The 13,447-nt window shown below is 47.3% G+C and overlaps 2 protein-coding genes across 4 annotated transcripts in view; one reads left to right on the top strand and one right to left on the bottom strand.

Moving 5' to 3' along the window:
* The window catches only part of CTDSPL (CTD small phosphatase like), a 51,840-nt gene that overhangs the window by 17,599 nt on the left and 20,794 nt on the right, over nt 1-13,447 (bottom strand). Inside the window, exons 2-6 of one of the 2 annotated variants that reach the window (XM_069729285.1) lie at nt 5,999-6,156; nt 5,857-5,889; nt 4,355-4,456; nt 4,009-4,065; nt 2,964-3,056 (exon numbers count right to left, since the gene is read on the bottom strand). In XM_069729285.1, coding sequence (XP_069585386.1) covers nt 2,964-3,056; nt 4,009-4,065; nt 4,355-4,456; nt 5,857-5,889; nt 5,999-6,156 — 443 coding nt within the window. The remainder of the gene's footprint in view (nt 1-2,963; nt 3,057-4,008; nt 4,066-4,354; nt 4,457-5,856; nt 5,890-5,998; nt 6,157-13,447) is intronic. The other variant, XM_069729286.1, reaches the window with a different exon arrangement.
* Nucleotides 8,306-13,368, top strand: LOC138641691 (uncharacterized). Of its 2 annotated transcripts, none has more exons than XR_011313930.1 (2): nt 8,306-8,446; nt 12,459-13,368. XR_011313930.1 is itself a non-coding variant. In XM_069729284.1 (2 exons), exon 1 carries the CDS (start codon nt 11,298-11,300, stop codon nt 12,255-12,257), a length of 960 nt encoding a protein of 319 aa, XP_069585385.1. In that variant the 5' UTR covers nt 10,977-11,297; the 3' UTR covers nt 12,258-12,343; nt 12,459-13,368. The 2 variants fall into 2 exon arrangements, 1 of the variants encoding a protein (XP_069585385.1); XM_069729284.1 differs by lacking the exon at nt 8,306-8,446 and adding an exon at nt 10,977-12,343.

The raw sequence follows: 13,447 nt of genomic DNA, 5'->3' as shown, positions 1-13,447 counted from the left end.
GCCCCCATTAAGCCTTTGAGTCGTCCTCCTCGGTGACAACTAACACCATCTCTGACATGGGCTGTCACCTAGTGAATGAGCAGATGGGGAAGGCGCCTCCTGGAATTATACAAATCCCATACATTACCACAGATGTGTTTCCATTATTTTCCTTCAAGGTTTTTACTTTATGGGTTAATTAATTTTATATTTTGATAGATAAAAAAACCGCAATTTTGCAAGTTACTGCTTATTAAAATTTTCAGACGATCATTTTTTTGTAATCAGCGATGGGCACAGTCCGGAAGAAAATGGCCGCTCCTTACTCCCCGCAGTCAGTGCCTGGCGCCCGCTCCATACTCCCCTCCGGTCACCGCTCACACAGGGTTAATGCCGGCGGTAACGGACCGCGTTATGCCGCGGGTAACGCACTCCGTTACCGCCACTATTAACCCTGTGTGACCCCAACCTTTTACTGTTGACGCAGCCTATGCGGCATCAATAGTAAAAAAATGTAATGTTAAAAAAAAAAAAAAACCTGCTATACTCACCTTCCATTCCCGGCGATGCATTGCGAAATTACCCAGAAGACTTAGCGGTCTCGCGAGACCGCTAAGTCATCTGGGTAATTTCGCAATGCATCCTGGGAACGGAAGATGGCGGCAGCAACGCGCGTATCGCCGGAGCTTCGGTGGATCCCAGGAGGTGAGTATATAACTATTTATTATTTTAATTATTTTTTAACAGGGATATGGTGCCCACACTGCTGTATACTACCTGGCCAGTGTTACATACTATGTGGGCTGTGTGATATACTCTGTGGCCACTGTTATATACTATATGGCTGCTATATACTACGCGGGCTGGGCAATATACTACGCGGGCTGGGCAATATACTACGCGGGCTGGGCAATATACTACGCGGGCTGGGCAATATACTACGCGGGCTGGGCAATATACTACGCGGGCTGGGCAATATACTACGTGACTGGGCAATATACTACGTGGCTGGGCAATATACTACGCGGGCTGGGCAATATACTACGCGGGCTGGGCAATATACTACGCGGGCTGGGCAATATACTACGCGGGCTGGGCAATATACTACGCGGGCTGGGCAATATACTACGCGGGCTGGGCAATATACTACGTGACTGGGCAATATACTACGTGGCTGGGCAATATACTACGTGGACATGCATATTCTAGAATACCCGATGCGTTAGAATTGGGCCACCATCTAGTGTGTATACATACATATATCTCGCTCTCTCGTTGCCTTAGAGACCGGCCACCGCTGCTAGACAGCAGAGAACATGTGCGGTGCTTACAAGCTCTTTTTTTATTGTGTTTGTAAGCGCTGCTCTGAAGGTAGCCAGGATCACTGGAGCACGCCATTACCTCCTAATCACGGCCAGATTCAGCGCAGCGCTTACAAGCTAGACAGCGGCGGTAGTCTGTCTCCACGGCAATAAATGTAAACTAAAGAAAAGTGTTCATAGCTCAGAAACAACTGCAAATTTTAGTAAACAGTAAATTGCATAAGTGCAAGAGTTACAAGCTCTATCCCACAATATCAATTTATGAGGATGGGAAGAACCCCTATGAAATGTCGTAATGTCCTATGAAGCCTACAGTGATCACTATAGAGTGTCCTTGGCTGCAGTAATAGCGAATCAGGACCTTGCAACTGCGCCACGGGGGATAAGCGACGGGCCTCCGAACAGGAAAACACCTTACCTACCGTTTAATCGCTGCTGCTACAGATTGACCACAGAGTCTATATATATATAGTTAGACCAGCTTTGATTGGTGCTAACTGGAAGAAACAGGTGCTGGCGACATTTAACAGCCGGCTCGTGTCTGGTATAGAGGTCCCGAGCCCGTGCAGTACCCCCAAAACCCATCGGAGGACGTACTAGAGCATCCTATGTCAGGAAGAGATTAGAGTTTGCACGATCCATGTCAAAACAGCAAAAAATCCCACTTTTATTAGTTACTGACATGACCATAATAAACTATATCACATTTGTACAGTATATTTAGCGTGATTATTTTTTTTATATACCTGCCTGCAAAAAGTAAAAAATAATTAAAAACATATTTATATTATATTTATTATATATTTATATCATGTTTTTAATTATTTTTTTACTTTTTGCAGGCAGATATAGAAATAGATAATCACGCTAAATAAAAAAATAAAATATATTAATATTTTACAAATTATTTATACTTGCATCACTACCAAAAATTTTCAGGAAACACAGAAGATAAAAATCGGAGGTAACAAAGAGAATATTGGGTGTCACTAATGAGCCAGGACGTTAAAGGGGTAATGGCAGCTACATTGGTTTGTACCCAGCTTTTCCAGGGCTCGAGGACGAATCAAAGACTTAATAATCCCACTGCCCACGTACACCTGCTGCATGGGAATAAATACAAGTTACAGAAAAGAAACTACTGCACTAATTACAAGCAACTAATGCGCTGCTAATGGCGGCGGGGGCTCCGGACACGGCATGCGGTAACACTAACACCGTACACGGCAGACTACGCGGCGCTCCCCTTCCCGCAGGCGACCAAAGATGGCGACCTGCTCGCCTGGTAGAAGGAGGGCGCGCTGCAGTAGGGGGCGCTACTTTATCCATGGTAACTTGCTACGTACGGCTTCATGAGCTGATCATGGAAGCTACATTATGAGCGAAGCTCACATGTGGGGTCGTTACCATGGGGTGGGGGGTTATAGTGGTGGTTGGGGGGGACACTTACCCACAAACTAGCAGAAAGCACAAAGACACACTGGTGGACAAAAGAAGCAAGGAAGAAAAGGGAGAAAAGTAAGACAATTTCTGAAAAATGCAATTCACTCCCTCTATAGATATTACAAAAAGCAACAAAAAAACAAAGCAATACACAAAAAAAAAAATGTACAAGAAGGGTAATGAGGAGATATGAGGTGGGGGGCAGGAAGCTACAGTCACCTTGGCCAAGCTGGCTGTGAACAGGACACACTCAAACAGCTCGCCCATCTTCTGGAGAAACTCGTCCACGTGCGGCCTCTTTAATACGTACACCTAAGAAGCAGTACAAAAAGAAAACCGGCACGTGAAAAACAAATAAGGAAAAAAAAAAAAAAAAGTTAAAAACAGATTATTTCAAATAGTAAGGAAATCGTAGAAAACTCTTTTGTTCCGTTAGTTTATTTATAATTAGTAGCAAAAAAACAAAAACAAATAAAAACTGAAAACAAAAATAGAAGAACTAACACATTTAGCTCCTTGGAGCCATTCTTTTTTTCATTTTCACCTTTTTAGCCTTTGGATGACACAACTGTATCAGGGTGTGATTATTTTGCTTTGTTTTGCAGAGTAAAGTTGTAGTTGTAGTATTACCATTTTGGTGTGTGTACGACGTTCTGATATTTTTTAATCAAAGTATGTATGTATGTATGTATGTATGTATGTATGTATGTATGTATGTATGTATGTATGTATGTATGTATGTATATATATATATATATATATATATATATATATATATATTCAATTTTTTTTTCATTTCTGTTTATTCATTTGTTTTAGGGGTTCTTGCAACCGCAATTTCTTAGTTGCTGATATAATACAGTGCAAGGCATCCTTGGTGTCCAACATGGCTGACGATGGGGTCTTCAGATGACCGACTTGGCTTCCTCCTAATGCAAGTAATCGGGGATAGGCCCGGCACAGTGTAAACAGCCTATCCTGGATTACTTGAACCAGGCTGAAGCCCACGTCACCGGCAGATCCAGGAGCCATCTTCACTCCAGTTTTTCAGTCTCTTGATTCGACATTTGATCAATAAACTGACGATAATGCGATATACTAACAATAATAACAGGAACAGAAACAAAAACTGCATAATGGATTATAGCAATTACATGTAAAAGCACCTTAAAAATTGTAATAAAAAAAATAAAAGGTTGTTTAGTTTTAGATTAGTCCTTTGCTACAGGACCTCATGGGCGGGACATGACTTTCTTGACCTCACCTGATGTATTGTTCCATCGATTTCAACTGGGACAATAAAGTCAGCGTTATTAATTGGCTGGAGGGAAACAAAAGGAAAAACACACAATTAAAAGGGAAATACGGGAAGAGAATTTATTTTCTTCTTTTGAGAGAATTTCGCTGCTCGTGAAAACATGGTCGACACAGAATTCATAAAGGAAGTGGTGAGACAGGAACAGTGGGGATGAGAAGCAGAAGAGGACCCCAAGCATCAAGACGGATGGAAAACGGCACACAACTGTGACCAAGCTCATTAGAAGAGACCCACCAAGGAGGCGTTTAACGATGGGGGGCTACGTATGATGAGCGGCAGACAGGGGCAGTACCTTAAATGAACTGTGCACCAGGGTCTCGTCCAGGTCAATGACCACACACTTCTTTCCATAGTCGCACACTTTCAGCTCTGGGAGGAGGTATTTTGCAGGTGGCTAGATGGGGAAATAAAGCAGAAAATGCAGAACGGGGAATTAAAAAAGGAGGCGGTCGCAGACGGCGGGGTCAGCGGGATTACCAACAGGGACGTAGAGGAGGGCAGACGGCGGGATTACCAACAGGAACCCTATACCAGGGGTCCCCAACTCCAGTCCTCAAGGCCAACCAACATGTCATGTTTTCAGGATTTCCTTAGTCTTGCCCAGGTAATAATTGCATCACCTGTGCAATGCAAAGGAAATCCTGAAAACATGACCTGTTGGTGGGCCTTGAGGACTGGAGTTGGGGACCTCTGCCCTATACCACAAATCATCCCCGTATACAATTGTTATATGACCCCTCTGTCTGATTCTGTACAGCTGTGATCCAGCATCTGATAGTCCCAACATGGTCACACATCCAATTTATTTATTTTTTTGTAACTAATAGGGCTTGTCCAGCAGGTGGCGCCCTGTCATATATAAACCACAATAATAAAGATCTATGAAGTTACATTCAGAAATCATAAACGTTCTAGAACATGGATGGAAGAAGCAATGAAATAGGGCGCACTACCAACATATAAACCTAATATAAAAAAATATATCCATAAATACGGGGTGCAAGCGAGTGACAAAACGACCAAATATAACCAGCAGAAAGAAAAGTATCACTCCAGTTATGCACACCACGTATAAAAAATGAAAACATAATGTAGGAAAAAACACAAGATTTTATTGACACACAACATAATAAAACATACTTAAAAACAGAAAGGCAAGGCCCTGTCCATAACACTCAGTAAATACAGAGTACAATAATATATATAACCCATAATAAGCATACTGATAACCAATGCTATAAGCCTGCCTGTACCCTAGGACTAGATGCAGACCATACGTGGCCAGCTCACAGGACAAACTAACCAACCCAGGCGGATGTATACAAAATCCTAAGTGGCCAGTAAACACCCAAATAGTGCATTTAGCCCGAACGGCTCATGGGACAAAAATATCTACCCTAAGCCAGTAAGGCAACAGGATCCCAAAATAACAGTGGGAGAAAAAAAAAAGGAGCACTGGAACCGCCAGGAAAAACCTCAGAGCACTAGAAGAAGGGGTTACCCAAATGGTGAGCAGAGCGGAGTCCGTGGGTAGCCAGGCAAGCAAGCAGGACAGGGACCAGAGCAGCCCTGTTTTTAAGTATGTTTTATTATGTTGTGTGTCAATAAAATCTTGTGTTTTTTCCTACATTATGTTTTCATTTTTTATACGTGGTGTGCATAACTGGAGTGATACTTTTCCTTCTGCTGGTGAACATGGATGGAAGGTGAAGATTAAAGAATAAAAAAAAAGTGTGGGGTGGAGGGTTAAAAGGAGGAAAAAAAAAAAAAAAGGGGGTAAAATAAAATACATACATTGGGAATGGAAATGACCTGCGTCTGATCGCCCTATGAGAGAAAATAAAGAGACGGGTTACTATCAGACCCCTGGCAGTAAGGAGCCCCGGGTACACGCTGGCGGCCGGGTGTCCCCGCGGTATAATAATGCCGCTCTTACCTTCTGAACGCCGCCGTTTTCTTCCACCAGCGGGGGCAGGGGGCTGGTGTTGTTGTTGCCGTTGGGCGGCTCGACGTTGTAGCTCCGGAAGCAGCAGAATAACGAGCTGAAGATGCTCCGGTTCCGCGGCTTTTTCAGGCTGATATTGCATTGTGAAACTGGAAAAGAAAAGAAGCGTCAGGAAGAGCGATCGCACACGGCGCAGGTCACCGCTCCCTCCAGTAGGTGGCACCGGCGATACAGCTAGTCTGCACTTATCCCCCATAAGACGTCACATAGGACTGGTCTCCCCCAGAGATGGCGACTCAAGAGTTAATGAGGACAAACCTACAGGCAGCGGGCGCCCCGTAGTGGTCCCAGCAGACAAACGCAATATTTAAAGGGTATGTCCACCTCTCTCCCCCCCAACCCCAGGAAAGATGAAGCAACTTTGCAAATAGGGAAATCTTAGAAATCAAGAATATGGGGGCAAATTCATCAATAGATCTCACCAGAAAACTGGGCAAAAAAAAGCTGCACAAGTAGAAAAATGGAGCCAATTTTGGGGTGTTTTTTTTTTTTCTCCAGACGTCCGAGCGGCCCTAAACCATAGTGAGATGGTCCTAGGATTGGGCTGCTCCTCTACGGGGGGGCGCAGGCGGACGATCAGCCGCTCCGTCCTCAATGTCTCATTATTTAGATTTCCAGCTGGATTTGAACAAAGCAGCAAAACGGAAGCAGGAAGGAAAGCGAGCGAGAGCCCTGCCTGCCGAGCCCTGCCTGCCCGGGGGGTTATCTGCCAGAGCTCGGTGGTCTCCAATCTGTGGCCAACCCACAACTCCCAGCATCCCCTGACAACTGCCGGCTGGGAGTAGTAGTTTCACAACAGTCACAGGATGGAGATTACTGATCTGGAGCGTGATCAGCTACATTAGACGCTGTCCAACTACAACTCCCAGCAGTTCCTCATATTCTGAAGAGTACAACTCTCAGCATATACAGCTCTGGCAAAAATTAAGAGACCCCTGCAACATGTTCAGTTTGTCTGATTTTTCTCTTTATAGATATATTTTTGAGTAAAATGTAAATTGTTCCTTTATTCTATAAACTTCTGACATTATGTCTCTGAAGTTCCAAGAAATAAATTTTGTATTTATTTTCTGAAAACGAGAAATGGTCAAAATAACAAAAAAATCCATTGCTTGTAGACCTCAAATAATGCAAGAAAACAAGTTCATAATCATTTACGAACAACAATACTAATGTTATAACTCAGGAAGAATTCAGGAATCAATATTTTGTGAAATAACCATGATTATTAATCCCGGCTTTCCTGCGTCTTGGCAGCTTTCCCTTCAGTCTTTCACACGGCTCCTGGTACAATAATGTCAGCAGTTCTTTGTTTGGTGGCTTGTGACTATCCATCATCCTCCTGATTACATTCTATAGGTTTTCAGTGGGGTTCAGGTCTGGAGATTGGGCGGCCATGACAGTGATGTGGTGGTCGTTCATCCACACCTTGATTGACCTAGCCGTGTGGCTGTCATGGCCGCCAAATCTCCAGACCTGAACCCCACTGAAAACCTCTGGAATGTAATCAGGAGGATGATGATAGTCACAAGCCATCAAACAAAGAACTGCTGACATTATTGTACCAGGAGAAGTGTGAGAAACTGGAGGAAAGCTGCCAAGACGCAGGAAAGCTGTGATTAAACATCATTGTTATTCCACAAAATATTGATTCCTGAACTCTTCCTGAGTTATAACATTAGTATTGTTGTTTCTAAATGATTATGAACTTGTTTTCTTTGCATTATTTCATGTCTGAAAGCACTGGGTTTTTTTTTTAATTTTGACCATTTCTCATTTTCAGAATATAAATACAAAATTTATAGCTTGGAACTTCAGAGACATAATGTCAGAAGTTTATAGAATAAAAGAACAATTTACATTTTACTCAAAAATATATCTATAAAGAGAAGAATCAGACAAACTGAACATGTTGCAGTGGTCTCTTCATTTTTGCCAGAGCTGTAGATGGGGCAGAGCCACCGTGTCCTTTGGGCGAAGTAAACGCGGCCCCTGAATTTAAGGAATCAGCAGATTTAGTATCAGCATCAGTGAAGGGGACGAACCATCAGCTGTGAGAAGGTTTTACATTAGTGCAGGTCGTCAGACAGAAGAAAAGATCGTGATCACTGACAGCAAGCAGAGATCTTGGGATCATGTGTGACCGGATCCCATCAGCTGGCGGCATACATGAAGCGCAGACCCCCGCTTCCCCATTTGGGGACCTGCCAAGAACCTCAGTGCTGGAATGACAGAGGCAGGAAGTGGAGATCGGCGCGTGCACGTGCGGCATTCCTCCCCGTCCCCGGGGCCCGGGCGACAAACAAACCTTTCTTCTACAGAAGCCGGAAAATTCACTGCCTCCAAAACACACGGAGCCGGAGGATGCTGCCCCCCCAAGTAAGGCCCAGCCCCTCCAGAGTAAGGCCCAGTGCAGCCCCCTTCTCTCCCCCCCCCCCCCACGTAAGGCCCAGCCCAGCCACCCCCCCAGAGTAAGGCCCAGTGCAGCCCCCTCTCCCCAAGTAAGGCCCAGCCCAGCCCTCCCCAGAGTAAGGCCCAGTGCAGCCCCCTCTCCCCAAGTAAGGCCCAGCCCAGCCCTCCCCAGAGTAAGGCCCAGCCCAGCCACCCCCCCCCCCAGAGTAAGGCCCAGTGCAGCCCCCTCTCCCCCAAGTAAGGCCCAGCCCAGCCCTCCCCAGGGTAAGGCCCAGTGGAGCCCCCTTCCCAAGTAAGGCCCAGCGCAGCCCCTCCCCCCCCCCCCCCAAGTAAGGCCCAGCCCAGCCCCCCCCCCATACTAAGGCCCAGTGCAGCCCCCTCTCCCCCAAGTAAGGCCCAGTGCAGCCCCCTCTCCCCCAAGTAAGGCCCAGCGCAGGGCCCCCTCCCCCTCAAGTAAGGCCCAGCGCAGAGCCCCCTCCCCCCCCCCCAAGTAAGGCCCAGCGCAGAGCCCCCTCCCCCCCCCCCCCAAGTAAGGCCCAGCGCAGCTCCCTTCCCCCCCCCCAGTAAGGCCCAGCGTAGCCCCCTCCCCCCCCCCCAAGTAAGGCCCAGCGCAGCCCCCTTCCCCACCCCCCCCCAAGTAAGGCCCAGCGCAGCCCCCTTCCCCCCCCCCCCCCAAGTAAGGCCCAGCGCAGCCCCCTTCCCCCCCCCCCCCCAAGTAAGGCCCAGCGCATCCCCCTTCCCCCCCCCCCCAAGTAAGGCCCAGCGCATCCCCCCTCCCCACCCCCCCAAGTAAGGCCCAGCGCAGCCCCCTTCCCCCCCAAGTAAGGCCCAGCGCAGCCCCCTTCCCCCCCCCCCCCCCAAGTAAGGCCCAGCGCAGCCCCCTCCCCCCCCCCCCAAGTAAGGCCCAGCACAGCCCACTTCCCCCCCAGAGTAAGGCCCAAATCGAGTAAGGCACAGCCCAGCCCCCCGAAAAAAAATCCCGCTGTCGCATTGTATCTAATCTTATCAAGTATTGTGTCTAATGGGCTTTGATACTGTCTGCTGAGCTACTGTATCTAATCCTGTCTGATATTATGTACTGAGCTGCTGCATCTAATCCTACCATGTGATACTGTGTACAAAGCAGCTGTATCCAATCCGGTCAGGTGTGATGCTATCAGATTAGCCAGAGTATCTGATCTTATATACATTACTGTCTACTGAGCCTTGTATCTCATTAAAGGGCTATAATCCAGAAAAATGAAGGCAGCGCTCCAACAGAAAAATATGAATAATGTATTGGCCCATGTGCGACGTTTCATGCAGGCTGAGAAAGGTCCACGTCTTGGACTGAAACGTCGCGCATGGGCCAATAAATGATTCAGATTTTTTATATTGGAGTGCTGCCTTCATTTTTCTGAATAGCATGAGGTTTCGTACATACCTGGAAGGAGTTTTTGCACCCCTTGTTTTCTTTAAGTGCTGATTTTTGCTTTCTTTTTCATTAAAGGACTAGATACATGGCCCGGCAGGCATTATCACACAGGATAGGATTAGATACACAGCTCAGCAGACAGCATCACACAGTACAGGATTAGATACACGGCTCAGCAGACAGCATCACACAGTACAGGATTAGATACACAGCTCAGCAGACAGTATCACATAGGAGAGGATTAGATACACGGCTCAGCAGACAGTATCACACAGTACAGGATTAGATACATGGCTCAGCAGACAGTATCACACAGTACAGGATTAGATACACAGCTCAGCAGACAGCATCACACAGTACAGGATTAGATACACGGCTCAGCAGACAGTATCACATAGGAGAGGATTAAATACATGGCTCAGCAGACAGTATCACACAGGATAGGATTAGATACACAGCTCAGCAGTCAGTATCACACAGGATAGGATTAGATACACGGCTCAGCAGACAGTATCACACAGGATAGGATTAGATACATGGCTCAGCAGACAGTATCACACAGGATAGGATTAGATACACAGCTCAGCAGACAGCATCACACAGTACAGGATTAGATACACGGCTCAGCAGACAGTATCACATAGGAGAGGATTAAATACACGGCTCAGCAGACTGTATCACACAGGATAGGATTAGATACACGGCTCAGCAGACAGTATCACATAGGATAGGATTAGATACACAGCTCAGCAGACTGTATCACACAGGATAGGATTAGATACACGGCTCAGCAGACAGTATCACACAGTACAGGATTAGATACACGGCTCAGCAGTCAGTATCACACAGTACAGGATTAGATAAATGGCTCAGCAGACAGTATCACACAGTACAGGATTAGATACACGGCTCAGCAGACAGTATCACACAGTACAGGATTAGATAAATGGCTCAGCAGACAGTATCACACAGTACAGGATTAGATACACGGCTCAGCAGTCAGTATCACACAGTACAGGATTAGATAAATGGCTCAGCAGACAGTATCACACAGTACAGGATTAGATACACGGCTCAGCAGACAGTATCACACAGGATAGGATTAGATACATGGCTCAGCAGACTATCACACAGGATAGGATTAGATACACAGCTCAGCAGACCGTATCACTCAGGAGAGGATTAGATACACAGCTCAGCAGACAGTATCACACATACTAGTTTCAGCAGCCCAATATCATACATGATTTCAATGCAATATCTCAGCAGGCGATATTACAGGATTAGATACCCCCGAGTTGTGATTTCCCAGCATGCCCAGTGCATTGCGGTATCACTACGTCTGTGCCTTCTCTCTTATTCACCACCCGTCATCTTCCAGGCGGGATTCTTGACTCCACGCAGATGAAGGCGAGATCTCGGTCGCTCACTTTCTACCTGTGCATGAAAACTACCGGCCCCATCTGCCCGTGCCAACTACCGGCCCCATCTGCCCATGCCAACTACCATCCCATCTACTGGCCCCATCTGCCCGTGCCAACTACCGGCCCCATCTGCCCATGCCAACTACCATCCCATCTACTGGCCCCATCTGTCCGTGCCAACTACCGGCCCCATCTGCCCATGCCAACTACCATCCCATCTACTGGCCCCATCTGCCCGTGCCAACTACCGGCCCCATCTGCCCATGCCAACTACCATCCCATCTACTGGCCCCATCTGTCCGTGCCAACTACCGTCCAATCTACAGCCCCATCTGCCCGTGCCAACTACCATCCCATCTACCGGCCCCATCTGCCCGTGCCAACTACCATCCCATCTACTGGCCCCATCTGCCCGTGCCAATTACCGTCCAATCTACTGGCCCCATCTGCCCGTGCCAATTACCGTCCAATCTACAGCCCCATCTGCCCGTGCCAACTACCATCCCATCTACCGGCCCCATCTGCCCGTGCCAATTACCGTCCAATCTACAGCCCCATCTGCCCGTGCCAACTACCATCCCATCTACCGGCCCCATCTGCCCGTGCCAATTACCGTCCAATCTACAGCCCCATCTGCCCGTGCCAACTACCATCCCATCTACCGGCCCCATCTGCCCGTGCCAATTACCGTCCAATCTACTGGCCCCATCTGCCCGTGCCAACTACCATCCCATCTACTGGCCCCATCTGTCCGTGCCAACTACCAGCCTATCTACCGTCCCATCTGCCTGTGCCAACTACCGTCCAATCTACAGCCCCATCTGCCCGTGCCAACTACCAGCCTATCTACCGTCCCATCTGCCTGTGCCAACTACCGGCCCATATACCGGCCCCATCTGCCCGTGCCAGTAAGGAGCTCACTCCTGCACGAGGAACCTAGAGGATCACAGAGATAAAATAAGGGGAGGTTTCGCTTGCAGAGTAAGATCTCCGCTTGCAGTCAGTGGCAGGAGCATTTCCCGAAAGGTAATAAAAGCAGCAATAATGACCAGGAGTTGTGGTTTTGCAACAGCTTGATTTGCAAGGTTTGGATAAAAGACTACACAGTAACTTATAAAAGTGTGTATCCCTTTAAATGCAGATAGATTGTATCATCAAGCGCAGAACAGTGTATCCGGCGTCCTCACATCTGACAAGTGACATTTGCTCGGGGCCTCCTGACCGGACGTGAGCGCTGGATGCACCCACCACCAGGACATCGCAGGGAATCGGAACTTGAACGCCGGCCAACGCCTTCTGCGCTTTCCCACAGAGGGAACTGATCCATCTCCAGATCCCCTAGAACGCTGCGCCAAAGTCTCCTCCACCAGCGCGGCCAGATCCGCCCTCCACTCAGGACTGCTCATCAGGATGCCGTCCGAGAGCCAACTAAAGGGCCAATAACCATAAAGTCAGCGGCTCCTAATAGTACGGGAGCATTAACGGATATCAGTCACACAACCGGATATAAAGGTCCTCCGAGGAGCTCACATTGACCCAACATTGTCCTTTCTGAAAACTTCCTGCTGTTTTGGGTTTACAGCTCTACTGCAGCCCAATTCTGCATCATTTACCAGCTGCGAGAGACGTGGGGTCTGCAGGAGGAAACTACACAAGGTTTGAGGATTCTCTGAAGACATGGAGACCCCCATGGCTCTGCATAGGAGCTACAGACAACGCAGGAGATTTTAAATCAAGATTAACTGCAAATTTGTTTCTTTTTTATTCCAGGCATTGTAGATTTTCAGGTCTGTCAAAGATTTGTAATGTCCAGTTACAGAGATACAAAATGTTCAGAATTTCTTTGCAAAGTTGTAAAGTCTGAAAACAAAAGCCTCCACTAGGGGGAGCTCACTGCACACAGAATTAGACACCACCTGTACAGTCAGCACCTGAGCTCCCCCTAGTGGCAGCTACCAGGATTCTGCCCAGTTCATTACACCAGTCATGTACACCACTCATGTTTTGGCAACCAGCAATTCAACCTCCATAAATATAAACCAAGAGGCTTCCTTCATATCTTGTCAATTTTTTTTGGTCTATGTCCCGGATGCTGCAGAACCTCTTCCAATCAATTACCGTACACATCTT

Source organism: Ranitomeya imitator, chromosome 6 (genome assembly GCF_032444005.1).
Source record: "Ranitomeya imitator isolate aRanImi1 chromosome 6, aRanImi1.pri, whole genome shotgun sequence".
Taxonomy (NCBI): Eukaryota; Metazoa; Chordata; class Amphibia; order Anura; family Dendrobatidae; genus Ranitomeya; species Ranitomeya imitator.
The sequence above is the reverse complement of the archived record's forward strand: the minus strand, read 5'-3'. Positions and strand labels throughout refer to the sequence as shown.

Excerpts from the sequence above, each read along its gene's own strand:
- LOC138641691 (XM_069729284.1), top strand. The coding sequence starts at position 11,298 with ATGAAGGCGAGATCTCGGTCGCTCACTTTCTACCTGTGCATGAAAACT.